This window comes from Oryctolagus cuniculus, chromosome 15 (assembly GCF_051225735.1).
Source record: "Oryctolagus cuniculus isolate XC-2025 breed Fujian yellow rabbit chromosome 15, ASM5122573v1, whole genome shotgun sequence".
Lineage (NCBI taxonomy): Eukaryota > Metazoa > Chordata > Mammalia > Lagomorpha > Leporidae > Oryctolagus > Oryctolagus cuniculus.
In genome coordinates this window covers 31149878-31164033 of record NC_142881.1, presented here as the reverse complement: position 1 = coordinate 31164033, position 14156 = coordinate 31149878, and the positions used below count along the sequence as shown (strand labels likewise).

The window sequence follows — 14156 nt, the reverse complement described above, 5'->3', positions numbered from 1 at the left end:
AAATTTAACTAAGGAGGTAAATAGCCTCTATGATGAAAATTACAAAATATAAAAGAAATAGAAAAAGCACCCCCCAAATGTAAACATCTTCATGTTCATGGATTTGAAGAATTAATATCATCAAAATGTTCATACTACAGAAATGAATTTACAGATTTTATGCAATCCCAATAAAAATACCAACAACATCCTTTTAAGATCTAGAAAAAAATATGCTAAAATTCATATGGAAACACAAGAAACCCTAAATCACTAGATCAATGTTAAAAATCAAAAATACAACCAGTGGCATCACAATACTGAACTTTAAGACATGCAGGGCATTTATAATCAAAGCAGCCTATTACTGGTACAAAAACAGACATGCAGACCAATGGAACAAAGAAATTCCAGAAATCAATCCAAAAATCTACAATGAACTAATCTTTGACAAAGGAGCTATAATCAATCCCTGGAGAAAGGACGGTCTCTTCAACAAATGGTGCTGGGAAAACTGGGTCTCAGCATGCAGAAGTATGAAAAAGGTCCCTAACTTCCACCTTAAACAAAAATCAACTCAAAATGGATCAAGGATCTAAATCTACAACCTGATACCATCAAATTACTATAGACGAACATTGGGGAACTCTGTAAGACATTGGCATAGGCAAAGACTTCTTGGAATAGTGCCTTGAAGCACAGACAATTAAAGCCAAATAGACAAATGAGATTGCATCAAACTTTGAAGCTTCTACAATGAAAAGGAAACCCTCAGCAAAGTGAAGAAGGCAATCAACTGAATAGGAGAACATATTTACAAACTATGCAACTGATAAAGGATTAATATCCAGAACCTATAAAGAGCTCAAGAAACTCAATGACAACAAAACAAAAAATCCAGTACAGAAATGGGCAAAGGACTTGAACAAGCATTCTTCAAAAGATGAAATTAAAATGGCCAAGCGACACATGAAAAAAATCCTCCAGATCAGCAGTCATCAGGGAAACACAAATAAGAACTACAATGGGTTTTCAGCTCACCCCAGTAATAATGGCTCTCATACAGAAATCAACAAACTATAAATGCTGGTGAGGATGTTTGGAAAAAGGTACCCTAATCCACTGTTGGTGGGAATGTAAACTAGTATAGAGATTGTGGAAGGCAGCATGGGTATACTTTAGAAAGCTGAAAATAGTTCTCCCATATGACCCAGTCATCCCACTTTTGGGAATTTATGCAAATAAAATGAAATCAGCATATGAAAGCTTTATCTGTACACCCATGTTTACTGCACCTCAATTCACAATAGCTAAGATATGGAATCAACCCAGATGTCCATCAACTGATGTCTGAATAAAGAAATTGTGGTATATATATATAGTGTGGAATATTATTTGGCCATAAAAACTGAATGAAATCTTGTCCTTTGGAACAAAATTAATGAAATTGGAAACCATTATACTTAGTAAAATAAGCCAGTCCCCAAAAGACAAAAGACAAATATCATATGTTTTCCCTGATCTATGGTAACTGATAGAGTACCAAAAAATGTATTATATAGGAGTGAAACTGATATTTTGAGATTCCCTGATTGTTTACAGCCCTTGTCTCTACTGTTGAGGAACAGTGTCCTTATCTTCGCTTTATTTGTTGAACTCTTTACTTAGTGTAGAGTTAATCTTAAGAGTATAAAGTAAATTGAACATAGATTATTGTAAAACTTGAGAGGGAATAAGGGATTAAGGAGGAGGAAAGGTGAGAGCATGGATGGGCAGGAGTGTAGGGTGGAAAGTATCACTATGTTCCTATATCTGTATATATGAAATACATGGTATTTGTTCACTTTTTAAAATTTTTAAAAATAAATAAATTTTAAAAATGTAAAAATTAAGGTAGTTAAGATAAAAGTATCATTATATAAATAATACATACAAATTAATAGAAGAACTGGTATAACCCTAAAAAACAATTCTTCATGATTTTAGATAAAAAATAAATGACAGGCTAGTGCCAGTTTCCAAATGAGGAAATGGAAAAATAAAGCAAGCATTTTATTATGTACTTCCCATTTTCTAGGCAACATGCTATGCCCTAAAGATGCAAATATTCTATCTTGCTGCTAATGGAATTATATCCTACCTGGGAAGACATTCCTGTCCACACCTAAGTAAAAGGTCTTAATACTTGGTTTGCTCTAAAAATGATAGCTAATCATTATAATTATTAAAATCACAGTTTATTCAAATCACTGCACCATGATTCACAATAAAAAATTCATAATTTTACAATTATACATACAACTTTTGTGTCAGTTTAGAGTCGAATGTTGAGTAAGACAGATATTACTCATTCAGCAAGTGTTTATAAGTCACATAATGTATTCCTGGGTTCTGAGAATGAGTAAATCATACTAGTCTTGATCCTAGCTTCCAGTCTATCAAGGGAGGCAGATATATAGACAAATAAGTTATCATCAATTTGGTAAGTGCCATAGCAGAAAAGCAAACAAAATGCCATGCAAGGACAGAGGAAACCATAAATCTTGCTGAAAGATGTTTGAGATTTAGGGAAAGAAGAAAAATGAGAATGTAGCAGAATACTCATATTCCTAACAAACTGACAGAAAATAAAAAGGTGTAAATGTAGAAAAATATTATAGGAGCTTCCAGAATTTGCATATACTTCAAGGTAGCCAGAGGGCAGGCAGTGTCAGGGGACATAATGGCTTTTTGAATGCAAATTTAGGCAGGTACAGACCCTAAAGGCCAGGAGTACACCCCAAAGAGTTTGGATTTTAGGCAACAGTGACTTGACCAGATTTTGCGTTTAAAAAAAAACCTCAGAAATCTATATGGAGAGATTATTAAAATCTGAGGCTAGTTATACAAAAATTATTTAGGAGTAATAATGGTAAGGTTTAAAATAAAAATGCAAAGATAGTATATGAGTGAAACTAAGAACTCAGAAATAATACTACTTAATAACTGATTGAGTATGTGTACAAAAAGAGGACTGAATTTTTAAATGGCTTCTAGTTTTAGCCTCAAGGAAAATGCTTATTGTGTTATTAACCAAACTTGGGATAAAAGGAAATAAGACAACATAAATTTGGAAAATGTTCAGCTCTTTTCATGGTTAACAGAATTCAAATTTAAATAATCATTCAGCACTGTCTTGTAGTAATTAAAATAGAATGAATTAACAAAAACGACAAATTTCTTGTTGTGGGGTATTGGGGCAAATGACATGCTAATATATTACTGCCCTGCAACCTGGTAAAATTATTCTGAAAAGAAATTTAGCAACAAATATAAGAGCCATAAGAATTATATATGCTTTGATGAAGAAACACAACCTTTTGAAACATATCCCAAGGATATACTTCCAAATAAATAAAACATCTATTCATAAAAAAGATGCTTATAGCTGTGTTATATATTACAGGCAAAAACTGGAAACAGCCCTAGTGCCCAATACTGAGGGAACGCTTAGGCAGGATTTTGGTACACTGATGCAATGGAATATTTTATTGCTATTAAGAATGACAAATATGAGAACTATGTAGAAAAAAGAAAGAAGCCATATGAAGCAATGAGTGAAAAATGCAGAATTCAAAATGATGTATATACAATGATCACAAGTGGTAAAATTATATCTATATATAACGGAAGCCCTAGAAAAGACTGCAGAGCTGGTAATTTAGAGGGCTGAAATTTTCATTACTGTTCCTTAGAATTGCTGGGAATGTTTATGTATTTCTAGTTCTATTTCACTATATATTTAGTACATATACATTAACAAAGATAAATCTCCATGTATTTTCTGGTACATAAAAGAAAGAAAAAGTGCTCATCAGCATCTTTCCTTGCCCTGAGATATTTTTGTTCTTAGTCTCTTGAGTTATATTTTAGTTTTGGAATGTAGCAGAAGTGGAGCTCACCATTTGCTACCATAACAACCCAGTCACAAGCTCATTTATTTCATCTCTTGCTTATTATTTTGTCCCAGTTTCTTGACTTATGCATAACAAACCATCATCTATATGTTCACACTCACACCATGTACACAAACGAGGGTGCCCTAATTATACTTTATATACTAGGTGCAGACTTCTAAGTAGGACTGTTTAATCTTTTTACAGAGACATATTTGTATCTTATCTAATTGTCCCTCAATTTAATGAAGGTCATCCTTCTGGATTCTATCTTTTCTAGCCTTAAGGACTCTGCACATTGACTATATTCTCCCTCTTTTGTATCATCTGTCTCTTCTCAGAAATATCTCTTCAACCTACAAACTTACTAAAATATCTCTCATATTAACTGGGGAAAATGTCCTCACCTTCCTTGACCACACATTTCCCTGCTTTCTTTCATATTAAAACTTTCTCTGAATTGTTATCTACATTACTGTACCCAATTTCTTACTCCACATTCCTTCTTCAAACTACTGTAATCTGTTTTCAGTTCTCAACATTCCTTTGAATTGTTTCTCAAAGTCACCAACACTCTACATGTTCCCAAACCCAAAGGCACTTATCTGTCCTTGTGTTGCTTGGCTTACTGATCTCCTAATAGCACTCCCTTCTTATCCAGAGCTCTCTCTCTTTGTTGCAACTCTTAATCTCCTTTTCCTCTCACCTCTGAGGCCATTCCTCTTTCTCACATCTCTAAATATTCAAGTTTTCTCAGGGTTCTTTTCTAGGCCTCTTTCACTGCCCTTTTTATACTTTCTCTATCTTGTCTCTTCCATTCCCATGACTTTAAAACCTATCAACATGCAAATGACCCCAAAATTAATGTCTCTAGCAGAGAACTTGATCCCTTGATTCCTATTCAATGTTATATTTGACATCTCCATTTAGATTCAAGTCTAATAAATATAACACAAAGATCTAAAGTCATGATTTTTCCTTCAGAACCAATAACTCCCTAGTCTTCTCATCTCTGTAAATGACATCTACCCAATTAATTACACATGGGTGTCACATCATTATACTGTTGTATAATATATCATCAAGTTCCATGGATTTTACCCCCAACATATATTCCGCTGCTACTACCTTAGTTCGGGACTATCATTATAGCAACAACCTTCTCTTCTCACTGATTTCCCTGCTTTCTTTCCAATCAATTTCCCAGAATTGATACAACATACTTTTATGAAAAACAGATTCCCTTCCCTAGTTAAAAAAAATCCAATATCTTCATGAAAGCACTTAGAAGAAATTGTAAGCCCTTTATTATATCTCCAATCTGATATATAACATGACTCCTACTTAATTATCTACTATACTGTTCTCTAGCCAATTTAATCTCCTTTTTCATCTTAGGAGCCTTTGTATACACTTTTCTCTTTGCCAAGAATATTGACACAATTCACTTCTCATTTTGTCTACTTAACTCCTAGATTAAACTTTAGATTAAGTCTTAAACACCTTTCTCTCACAAATGTGTCACTACTTTAGAGAACCCTTCCATGACTTCCCTAAGTCAATCAAAGCCCAGCCCTTATAGTCATTCATAGCATAATATATCTCTTCTTGATATTGTTTTGGTTTTAAATTTAGTTGATTAATGTCCATGTCTCCCCTACCATAATGAATAATCCATGAGAGCTAAACAAATATCTTTCTATTTGTTGTTGTTGTTTATTATATTCCCAGTTCCTTACACGGTACCTGGTGTACTGTAGTTACTCATGAGACATGTTTACAGATGAATGAATGAATTAATGCCATGCCACCAAGAGGACATTATGTGTCTTATGAGAATATAAAAATTGAATGATTAAGGAAAAAATGATAATCCAAAAGAAATTTATGTGGACTTAAACAATGGAGTTGTTAGCTTTGCTTGATAATATATCTACAAAAAGTGAGTAAAGTTCTATACATGTATCCAAGAATCTAGTGTTATTCAATTCTTTTAAATAAAAAAAAAATTTACAGGGCTCAGGATGTAAGTGATTTACAACCTACGTTGCAAATAGAACTATGAGGATATGATAAGGCTCTCTAGCATGTAACACTAGAAAAATGTTCTGGATATATTCTTTTTATTAAATGAAAATGAAAATGGTTTTATTATATCTCAGTATGACCCTTTGCAATCTGTACTTCGTGTTGGCAAATATTTATATGTGGTACATGTTAATACATCAGAATAAGACTGTACTTTTATTAAAGGTAAATACATATCTATAGCCACTGTGCCTCAAATGTATGCAACAATTACATTCTTATCAAAGGATTTTGTAACTGTTGGGTTGATGTTTGTCTTTTGACCAGTCTTTGGTCTTCTTTAGGTGGATACTGTGTCTGCAAAATCTAGCAAAATGCCAAGTAAATGGAACTGGTCAATAAATAGCCACTGAATGAAAAAGCAAAGTTCTATATATGTGGTCCTTATCCCATAAGAGACAAAATGAAAGCAATGTCTTCATCCACTATCCTCCTCCCCACATATACACACAATAATTCAATGTTCAATTAAAGTATGAAAAGTAAAGCCCACATTTGCATTTGTGAATAGGGACCAAGTTCCACAGCAAAAGGGAAATTAGTCTGAGAGGAAAAAGGATAAAAGAGAAGGGCAGGGGAAGAACAGGAATTGAAGTAAGAGTGCAACAACATTTTATAGAGAGAAAAACATCTAAAATTAAATTTCAGGTTAATGTTGTTACCATGTAAATCATTCTGCTTTCTCAAACCTTGGCTATGTTCATAAGAATAAGTAACCAGAAAAGGGAGGAGAGTTACCAAGGGCTACCAAGCCATATGGTTCATTCAGCTGACAGGTTCCTCTCTCCATATGTCTATTTACACTTATATAGTATTTCTCTAACTTCATTTGATCTGTGCATTTCACCAAAAAATATTTTATTCATCTTTGAATTTTCAGAATTACTATACCTATTCCTATGACAACGAATTACCATACCTAATCCTACTATATGACAATTAGCATACCTATTCCTATTACTATGACAAGGTACCACACAAAAGTGTGCACTTTCATGCACAGGATATGTGTTCCAGATTAACTCTCAAATCTCCCAGTCTCATTGTTTCTACCCTTCCTGCTCTGGATCCATCTCCGTTTGAGGCCTTGGATTCTATCTTCATCCTTCCTCACATCACCATGGCTCTTTGGACCTTGATTCATCCTCTTTACTAGCAATGCATTCATGGTCAATGATTTCCTCTGACCCTGCTTAATTGGGTACCTGGATGTCTCAATTTTCAGTTTGAGCCTGATTAACCAGCAGGACTGAGGCAGAAAGCATTTCACATAGTGCCATGTCCATACCAATACTTTAAAAATGATTTTGAGATTCAGTATATGAGGAAACAGCAAAAAGTCATGAAAAATGGAAGTAAAAGGTAAGTTTATTTTGGCACAAAAATTTTTGAAATCCAGGTATACAAGAAGTCTTCATAAAGTTCATGGGAAATTCATATTATGAAAAAACTATGCATGGGTTTCAAATATTTTTGTACCAAATAAACTTATCTTTTATTTACATTTTTCACAAATTTTGAGCTACTCTCATAAATCAAGTGGTAGCAATTCTTCAGAATAGTTGATCATATATTTACCAGTTCAGTTGTACTTTACCCTACACATATCTGTGGTATCTCAAAAAAATTTTTTTAAAGATTTATTTTTCTTGAGAATCAGAGTTACAGAGAGGAGAGGGAGAAGGAGAGGGAGGGGGAGGGGGAGGGGGAGGGGAGGGGGAGGGGGAAGAGAAGGGGGAGGGGGAAGAGGAGGTGGAAGGGGAGGGGAGGGAGAAGCGGAGGGGAGGGGAAAGGGAGAGAGAGATTGAGAGAGATTGAGAGAGAGAGAGAGATTGAGAGAGAGAGAGGTGTTTTCCATCAGATGGTTCACTCCCCAGATGGCTGCAATGGCTGGAGCTGTGCCGATCTGAAGCCCGGAGCTTCCTCCGGGTCTCCCACATGGGTACAGGGACCCAAGGACTTGGGCCATCTTGCACTGCTATCCCAGACCACAGTAAAGAGCCGGATGGGAAGTGGAGCAGCTGGGACTCAAAAACCAGCGCCCATATGGGATGCTGGCGCTTCAGGCCAGGGCGTTAACCCGCTGCACAACAGTGCCAGCCCCTCTCAAAAATTTTTAAAGGTTTATTTATTTATTTGAAAGAATTAGAGAGAGAGAGTGTGTGTGTGTGAGAGAGAGATTTTCTATCCACAGATTTACTCCCCATAGGCTGGGTTGGGCCAGTTGGGCCAGGCTGAAGCCGTAAGCTTCATTTGGGTCTTCCATGTGTATGGCCAGGGGCCTAGGGACTTGGGCCACCCCTCTGCTGATTTCCCAGGCCATTAGCAAGAAGCTGGATTGGAAGAGGAGCAGCCGCCCTCAAGCAGGTGCCCATATGGGATGCCAGCATCACAGGTGATAGTTTTACTCACCATGCCACACTGCCAGCCCTAGTTTCTTAAATTTTTAGTTTAGCTTGTTGGACAAGATTTTTTAATCTTTACTTTCAGTAAGACGTCATGAAAATAGAGTACTTTTTTCTTTTTAAAAAATATGCAATGATTCTATTAAGTGTAACATTATATGTTGTTTTTTAAACAATGCTTCTTTTTCAAACCTATTCTACACATTGTGATCTCTCTACTCCATCCCACTACCCTCTGGTGACTCCGAAAGACCTGGAGAGGTACGTTCTTCCACTATTTGATGGAGAATTCTTGATTTAGAGAGGGGGAAAAAAACCCTTCTTAATTCCAAAGACTGAAAATGACGAGGAAAAAATACAGATACATTAGTTCACTACTTTTAATGAGCAATATAATATTCAGTTACATAATCTCACTCACCCATCTAGGAGAGCAATGACATTCTTCCTGGGCCGCCCAATATTAGGGCCATACAAGCTGGCTCTGGAGTAAATCCGGATGGGCTGCAGCAGACTCTTCAGCTGGATGTAATCCTTTCCCAATTGGCTGCCATTTACTGCTCGGCCATGCATGCTCCGATAGTTATTTGGCTCTAGATTAAAAACAGATATGTAAGGTAGAGTTGAGAGGGATGATGCCCTGCCAACCCTTTCTTGTCCACAGATCTCACTGCCTTTTTCTTAACAGCTTGTACAAAATAACAACAATAACAAGCCAGTGAGTTATCCTAACTTGAAGAACCATCCCAACCAAAAGGTCAAATTAGTAATGCCTAATTTTCCTCTTTATCCATTTTAAAACTAATCTTTATAAAATACCACTTATTACACAAAACAGACCATACTGATTTTCAGTTCATAATGATGTACTGGATTGCACAGTATTACTCCAAATTTATGTCTAGCATAACTTCAGAGTGTGGCCTTATTTGGAAATAGGTTTTTTGAATATGTAATTAATTAAGATGAGGCCATGGATTAGAGTGGGCCCTAAATCCAATGGCTGCTGCCTTTATAACATAAAGGAGAAGGAAGATCAGATATACAGGCACACAGAAATCCATGTGATGATGGAGACAAAAACTGCAGAGATTCTGCTATAATAAGGATTTCTGGCAGTCACCAGAAGTGGAGTGAACAATTTTGAGCAAAATACTCATCCCTTGCTTCCATTAACATGGTAGTTCTGTAGAGGGCAGAGAAAATGCTGAGTCATTATTTCTACAGCTGGAGAGGGCAGTAGATTTGGAATGGATTCCATTTCCTTAGTGAAGGCCAACGACTTAGACAGTTTGACTTTGTGAAACGGGAACTGGAAAGACAGAGACTAATAAACTTGTAAGAAATTTAACAGGGAGATTTGGGGAATAAGACAGCTACAATGAGTCTTGATAAGCTCACTGTACTACTTTAATATGGAAAGCAACAATGCTTAGGAGAGACTAAACAGGATTCCAGTTCACCACACATTCCCAGATGAATGTGAACTAGGACACTCACAGAGGAGACATGAGAAGGCATATCTGAAAGTAGAAGCCAGCCAGATTGGAAAATGGCCTAAATATTGAATGTGTTCCCCAACCCACAAATATATTGACTGACAAAAGACAGAAGCCCTACTGGCTCAAGGAAATTAAGTACAACCTCTGGTCAATCATTGGCTTACCATTAACTTATACTGACTCAAAGGCAAACCCCTGGGAGGCTAGCCTTCAATTTTTTAAATGAGAAAAACAAATAAACAAGAAAAAGCTTAGGCAATATCAGTAGCTACACAATGCAAAGCAGACAGACTCTTCATAATTATTTCAGATAGTTCACTAAACAAACAAATAAGATGTAACAATAACAACCTCCGCAGCAATGGATTCAGAATTCAGTTTCCCCAGTGTATTATCTAACACGCATACTTTTCAACAAAAATTATGAGGCATGCATAGAAATATGTATGACTCATATACAATAAAAAACAAGCAAACAGGTAATCAATAGAAATTCTCTTAGAGGGACTAATTATTGTTAGACTTGGCAAAAAAAGGAACTCAACACTGCTATTAGAATATGTTCCAGGGCTGGTGCTGTGGCACGGTGGTTTAATCCTCTGCCTGTGGCACCAACATCATATCTGGGCGTTGGTTCTAGTCCCGGCTGCTCCTCTTCTGATCCAGCTCTCTGCTAAGGCCTTGGAAAGCAGTAGATGATGGCCCAGGCGCTTGGGCCCCTGCACCCACACAGGAGACATGGAAGAAGCTCCCTGTTCCTGGCTTTGGATAGGCCCAGCTCTGGCCATTGTGGCCATTTGGGAGTGAACCAGCAGATGGAAGACCTCTCTCTCTGTCCCTCCCTCTCACTGTTTGTAACTCTACCTCTCAAATAAATAAATACATCTATTAAAAAAGAATATGTTCAAAGAACTAAAGAGAATAATAAAGAATTAAGGGACAGTATAATGTTATTGATTAATCAAATAGTAATATAAAGAAATAGAAAAACTTTAAATAGTCAAATGGAAATTTTGAATGGAAATGATTCATCACATATGGAAGAACATAATATGATTAACAGTTGAATTTTTTTTTTTGACAGATAGAGTTAGACAGTGAGAGAGAGAAAGAGAGAGAGAGAGACAGAGGGAAAGGTTTTCCTTCCATTGGTTCACCCCCCAAATGACCGCCATGGCCGGTGCGCTGCGCCGATCTAAATCCAGGAGCCAGGTGCTTCCTCCTGGTCTCCCACATAGGTGCAGGGGCCCAAGCACTTGGGCCATCCTCCACTGCCCTCCCGGGCCACAGCAGAGAGCTGGACTGGAAGAGGAGCAACTGGGACTAGAACCCAGCGCCCATATGGGATGCCGGCACCACAGCGAACCATGGCGCCAGCCCCAACAGTTGAATTTTTATCTGACACAATTAAAGTCAGTAGATAATAATGTTGAAAGAAAATAAAGTGTTAACCAAGAATTTTAAAAGCAGCAAAATATCCTTCAAAAGTAATGAAACGATGTAGATATTCCAAGAAAAGCACCGAAGAGAGAGAGATCATTATGAATGCACCTGCTTTTTAAGAAATATGGGTGTAATTCCTTCACATTGAAAGGAAATGATACCATACAGCAACTCAAAGCAACACAATGAAATATAAAACATCAGTAGTGGTAATTACAAAGGTATATATGAATATAAAATTATTCATTACCTTTTGTTTACTTGATTTAAAAGACCCATGCATGAAACAAAAACATTAAACTGCATGAAAAACTGTATTGTTGATTTTCTAACATGTAAGATGTAATGTTTAGAATAATAATGGCACAGAGAAAGGGGAAGGGAAATTATGTAGAGGCAAAATTTTTATATTAAACTGGGTTTAAGATATTGTTACTCTAAATTGTGATGAATTAAGATGTCATATAAGAAATTACTAAAAGTTCATAAAGCCAAAAAATGAAAACAGTGCCTTAGGCAGTATTTCTTCTGCATAAAAAGCCAGTAAAAAATAGAGGAAGAAAAATTATATGAAATAGATGGAAATTTATTTCCATTTATTTATCCATTTATGGAAAAATAGCATATGTAAATTCAACCATATCAACAATTAAATATCAATGTATTAAACATTATAAAATAGCAGAAAGTGTCACAGTGAATTTTAAAAATCTAAATAGGGAGACATATTTTAAATTGAAAGACACAAATGTGGGGCTGGCATCGTGGCTCACTTGGTTAATCCTCCGCCTGTGGCGCTGGCATCCCATATGGGCGGCGGGTTCTATTCCTGGTTGCTCCTCTTCCAGCTCTCTGCTGTGGCCCAGGAAGGCGGTGGAGAATGACCCAAGTGCTTGGGTCCCTGCACCTATGTGGGAGACCAGGAGGAAGCACCGGGCTTGTGGCTTTGGATCGGCGCAGTGTGCCGGCCATGGCGGTCATTTGGGGAGTGAACCAACGGAAGGAAGACCTTACTCTCTGTCTCTCTCTCTCACTGTCTACAACTCTACCTGTCAAATAAATTAAAAAAAAAGAAAGACACAAATGTGTTGAAAGTAAAAAGATGAAGAAAGATACACCAAGCAAACAGTAACTTTAAAAAAGCAGGAATAACTGTACTGATGTTAGGTAAAATAAACTCTAAGGAAAAAAAGTAAAAAATGCGGGACATTTTATAATGATAAAAAGGCATTTATAATGAGAACAAAGGCCTCAATTTATCAAGAAGAAATAACAATTATAAACAAATGCAAACCTAAGAAAAACACCAAAATGCATGGGTCAAAGTTGATAAAAAGAGAAAAATCAACAATAATAGAAGGATACTTCAATATCACTTCTCAATATTAAATAAAAACAACTGAACAGAAAAACAGAAAGGATATAGAATACTAACATTATTAGCTACCCTGACTTAACTGACATCCACAGAAAGCTCCACCCCAAAACAGCAGGATATGCCTTTTTTTGTTTGCTAGGGTACAGAGTATATCTTTCAGTACAGACCATATGCTAGGCCATAAAACAAGTCTTATAAATACAAAGGGATTAAAATCAGGTCATGTATATGCCATGACCATAATGGAATTGTACTAGAATTCAACAACAGAAATTTTGGAAGTCCATAAATATTTGGAAACTGAAAAATAATCCATAGGTCAAAAAAGAAATTATAGAAAAATTAGAAAATACTTAGAATATCAATGAAATTACAATATATGAGAAAAAATGAGATGAAGCATAAACAATACTTAGGAGAAAATTTATAATACTCCTGTATTAGAAATGAAGAATGAACTCAGGGCTGGCGTTGTGGCATAGGTTTAAGCTGCCGTCTGTGATGCTGGCATCCCAAAGGGTGCCAGTTCATGTCTAGCTACTCTACTTCAAATGCAGCTCCCTGCTAATTAGCAGCAGCAGATGGCCCAAGTCCTTGGGTCTATGCCCCCATGAGGGAGATCCCTAGAAGAAGCTCCCGGTTCCTGGCTTTGGCCTGGCCACTGTGGCCATCTGTTGAATGAACCAGCAGATGGATCTCTCTCTCTGTCTCTGCTTTTCTCTAACTCTGACTTTCAAATAAATAACTTTTTTAAAAATAAAAAGAAAGGAAGAATGATCTCAAATCAATAACCTAATATTCTATCTTAAGAAATGAGGAAAGTATGAAAAACTAAAACCAAAACAAGAAGAAGGAAAGAAATAATAAAAAATAGAGTAGTGGAAATCAATGGCAGAAAAATCAATCAATGAAAGCATAAGTAGGTTTTTTCAAAACACCAACAAGTGACATCCATATAGTTAGATAGGCCAAGAAAAAAAGGAAACAATCCACGGATTGGCAAAATTGGGAATATGAGGGAACACCATAATAATTAAATTGATAAGGAACTATTATGAACAACCTTATGCTAATAATTCAGATGACTGACGTGAAATGGAAAATTTCCAAGACAGACAAATCACTATAATTGGCTTGAAGAAAGAAATAGAAAATCTGAATAGACATTTAACAAGAAAAGACGCTTATTTAGTAAATAAAAGTCTTTCACAAAGAAAGCCCAGACCCAAATGGATTAATTGTTAAATTTAGCAAATATTTAAAGAAATTCCTGGGTAGAGCAGGAGTGGGGAGAGACAGAGAGAGCACACGCGCACGTGCAAGAGAGAGAGAGAGAAAGAGAGAGAGAGACAGAAAGAGAGAGAGATCTTCCATTCACTGTTTCACACTTGAAATGGCTGCAATACCTGGAGCTGGGCAGGCTTAA

General features: G+C 36.3%; 1 protein-coding gene across 9 annotated transcripts in view; it reads right to left on the bottom strand.

The window, feature by feature from the left end:
- The window catches only part of HPSE2 (heparanase 2 (inactive)), a 716512-nt gene that overhangs the window by 246716 nt on the left and 455640 nt on the right, over window positions 1-14156 (bottom strand). For all 9 annotated transcript variants that reach the window (XM_002718623.6, XM_089314560.1, XM_089314564.1 and 6 more), the window contains one exon: window positions 8829-9000. In XM_002718623.6, the coding sequence (XP_002718669.1) occupies window positions 8829-9000 (172 nt within the window). The remainder of the gene's footprint in view (window positions 1-8828; window positions 9001-14156) is intronic.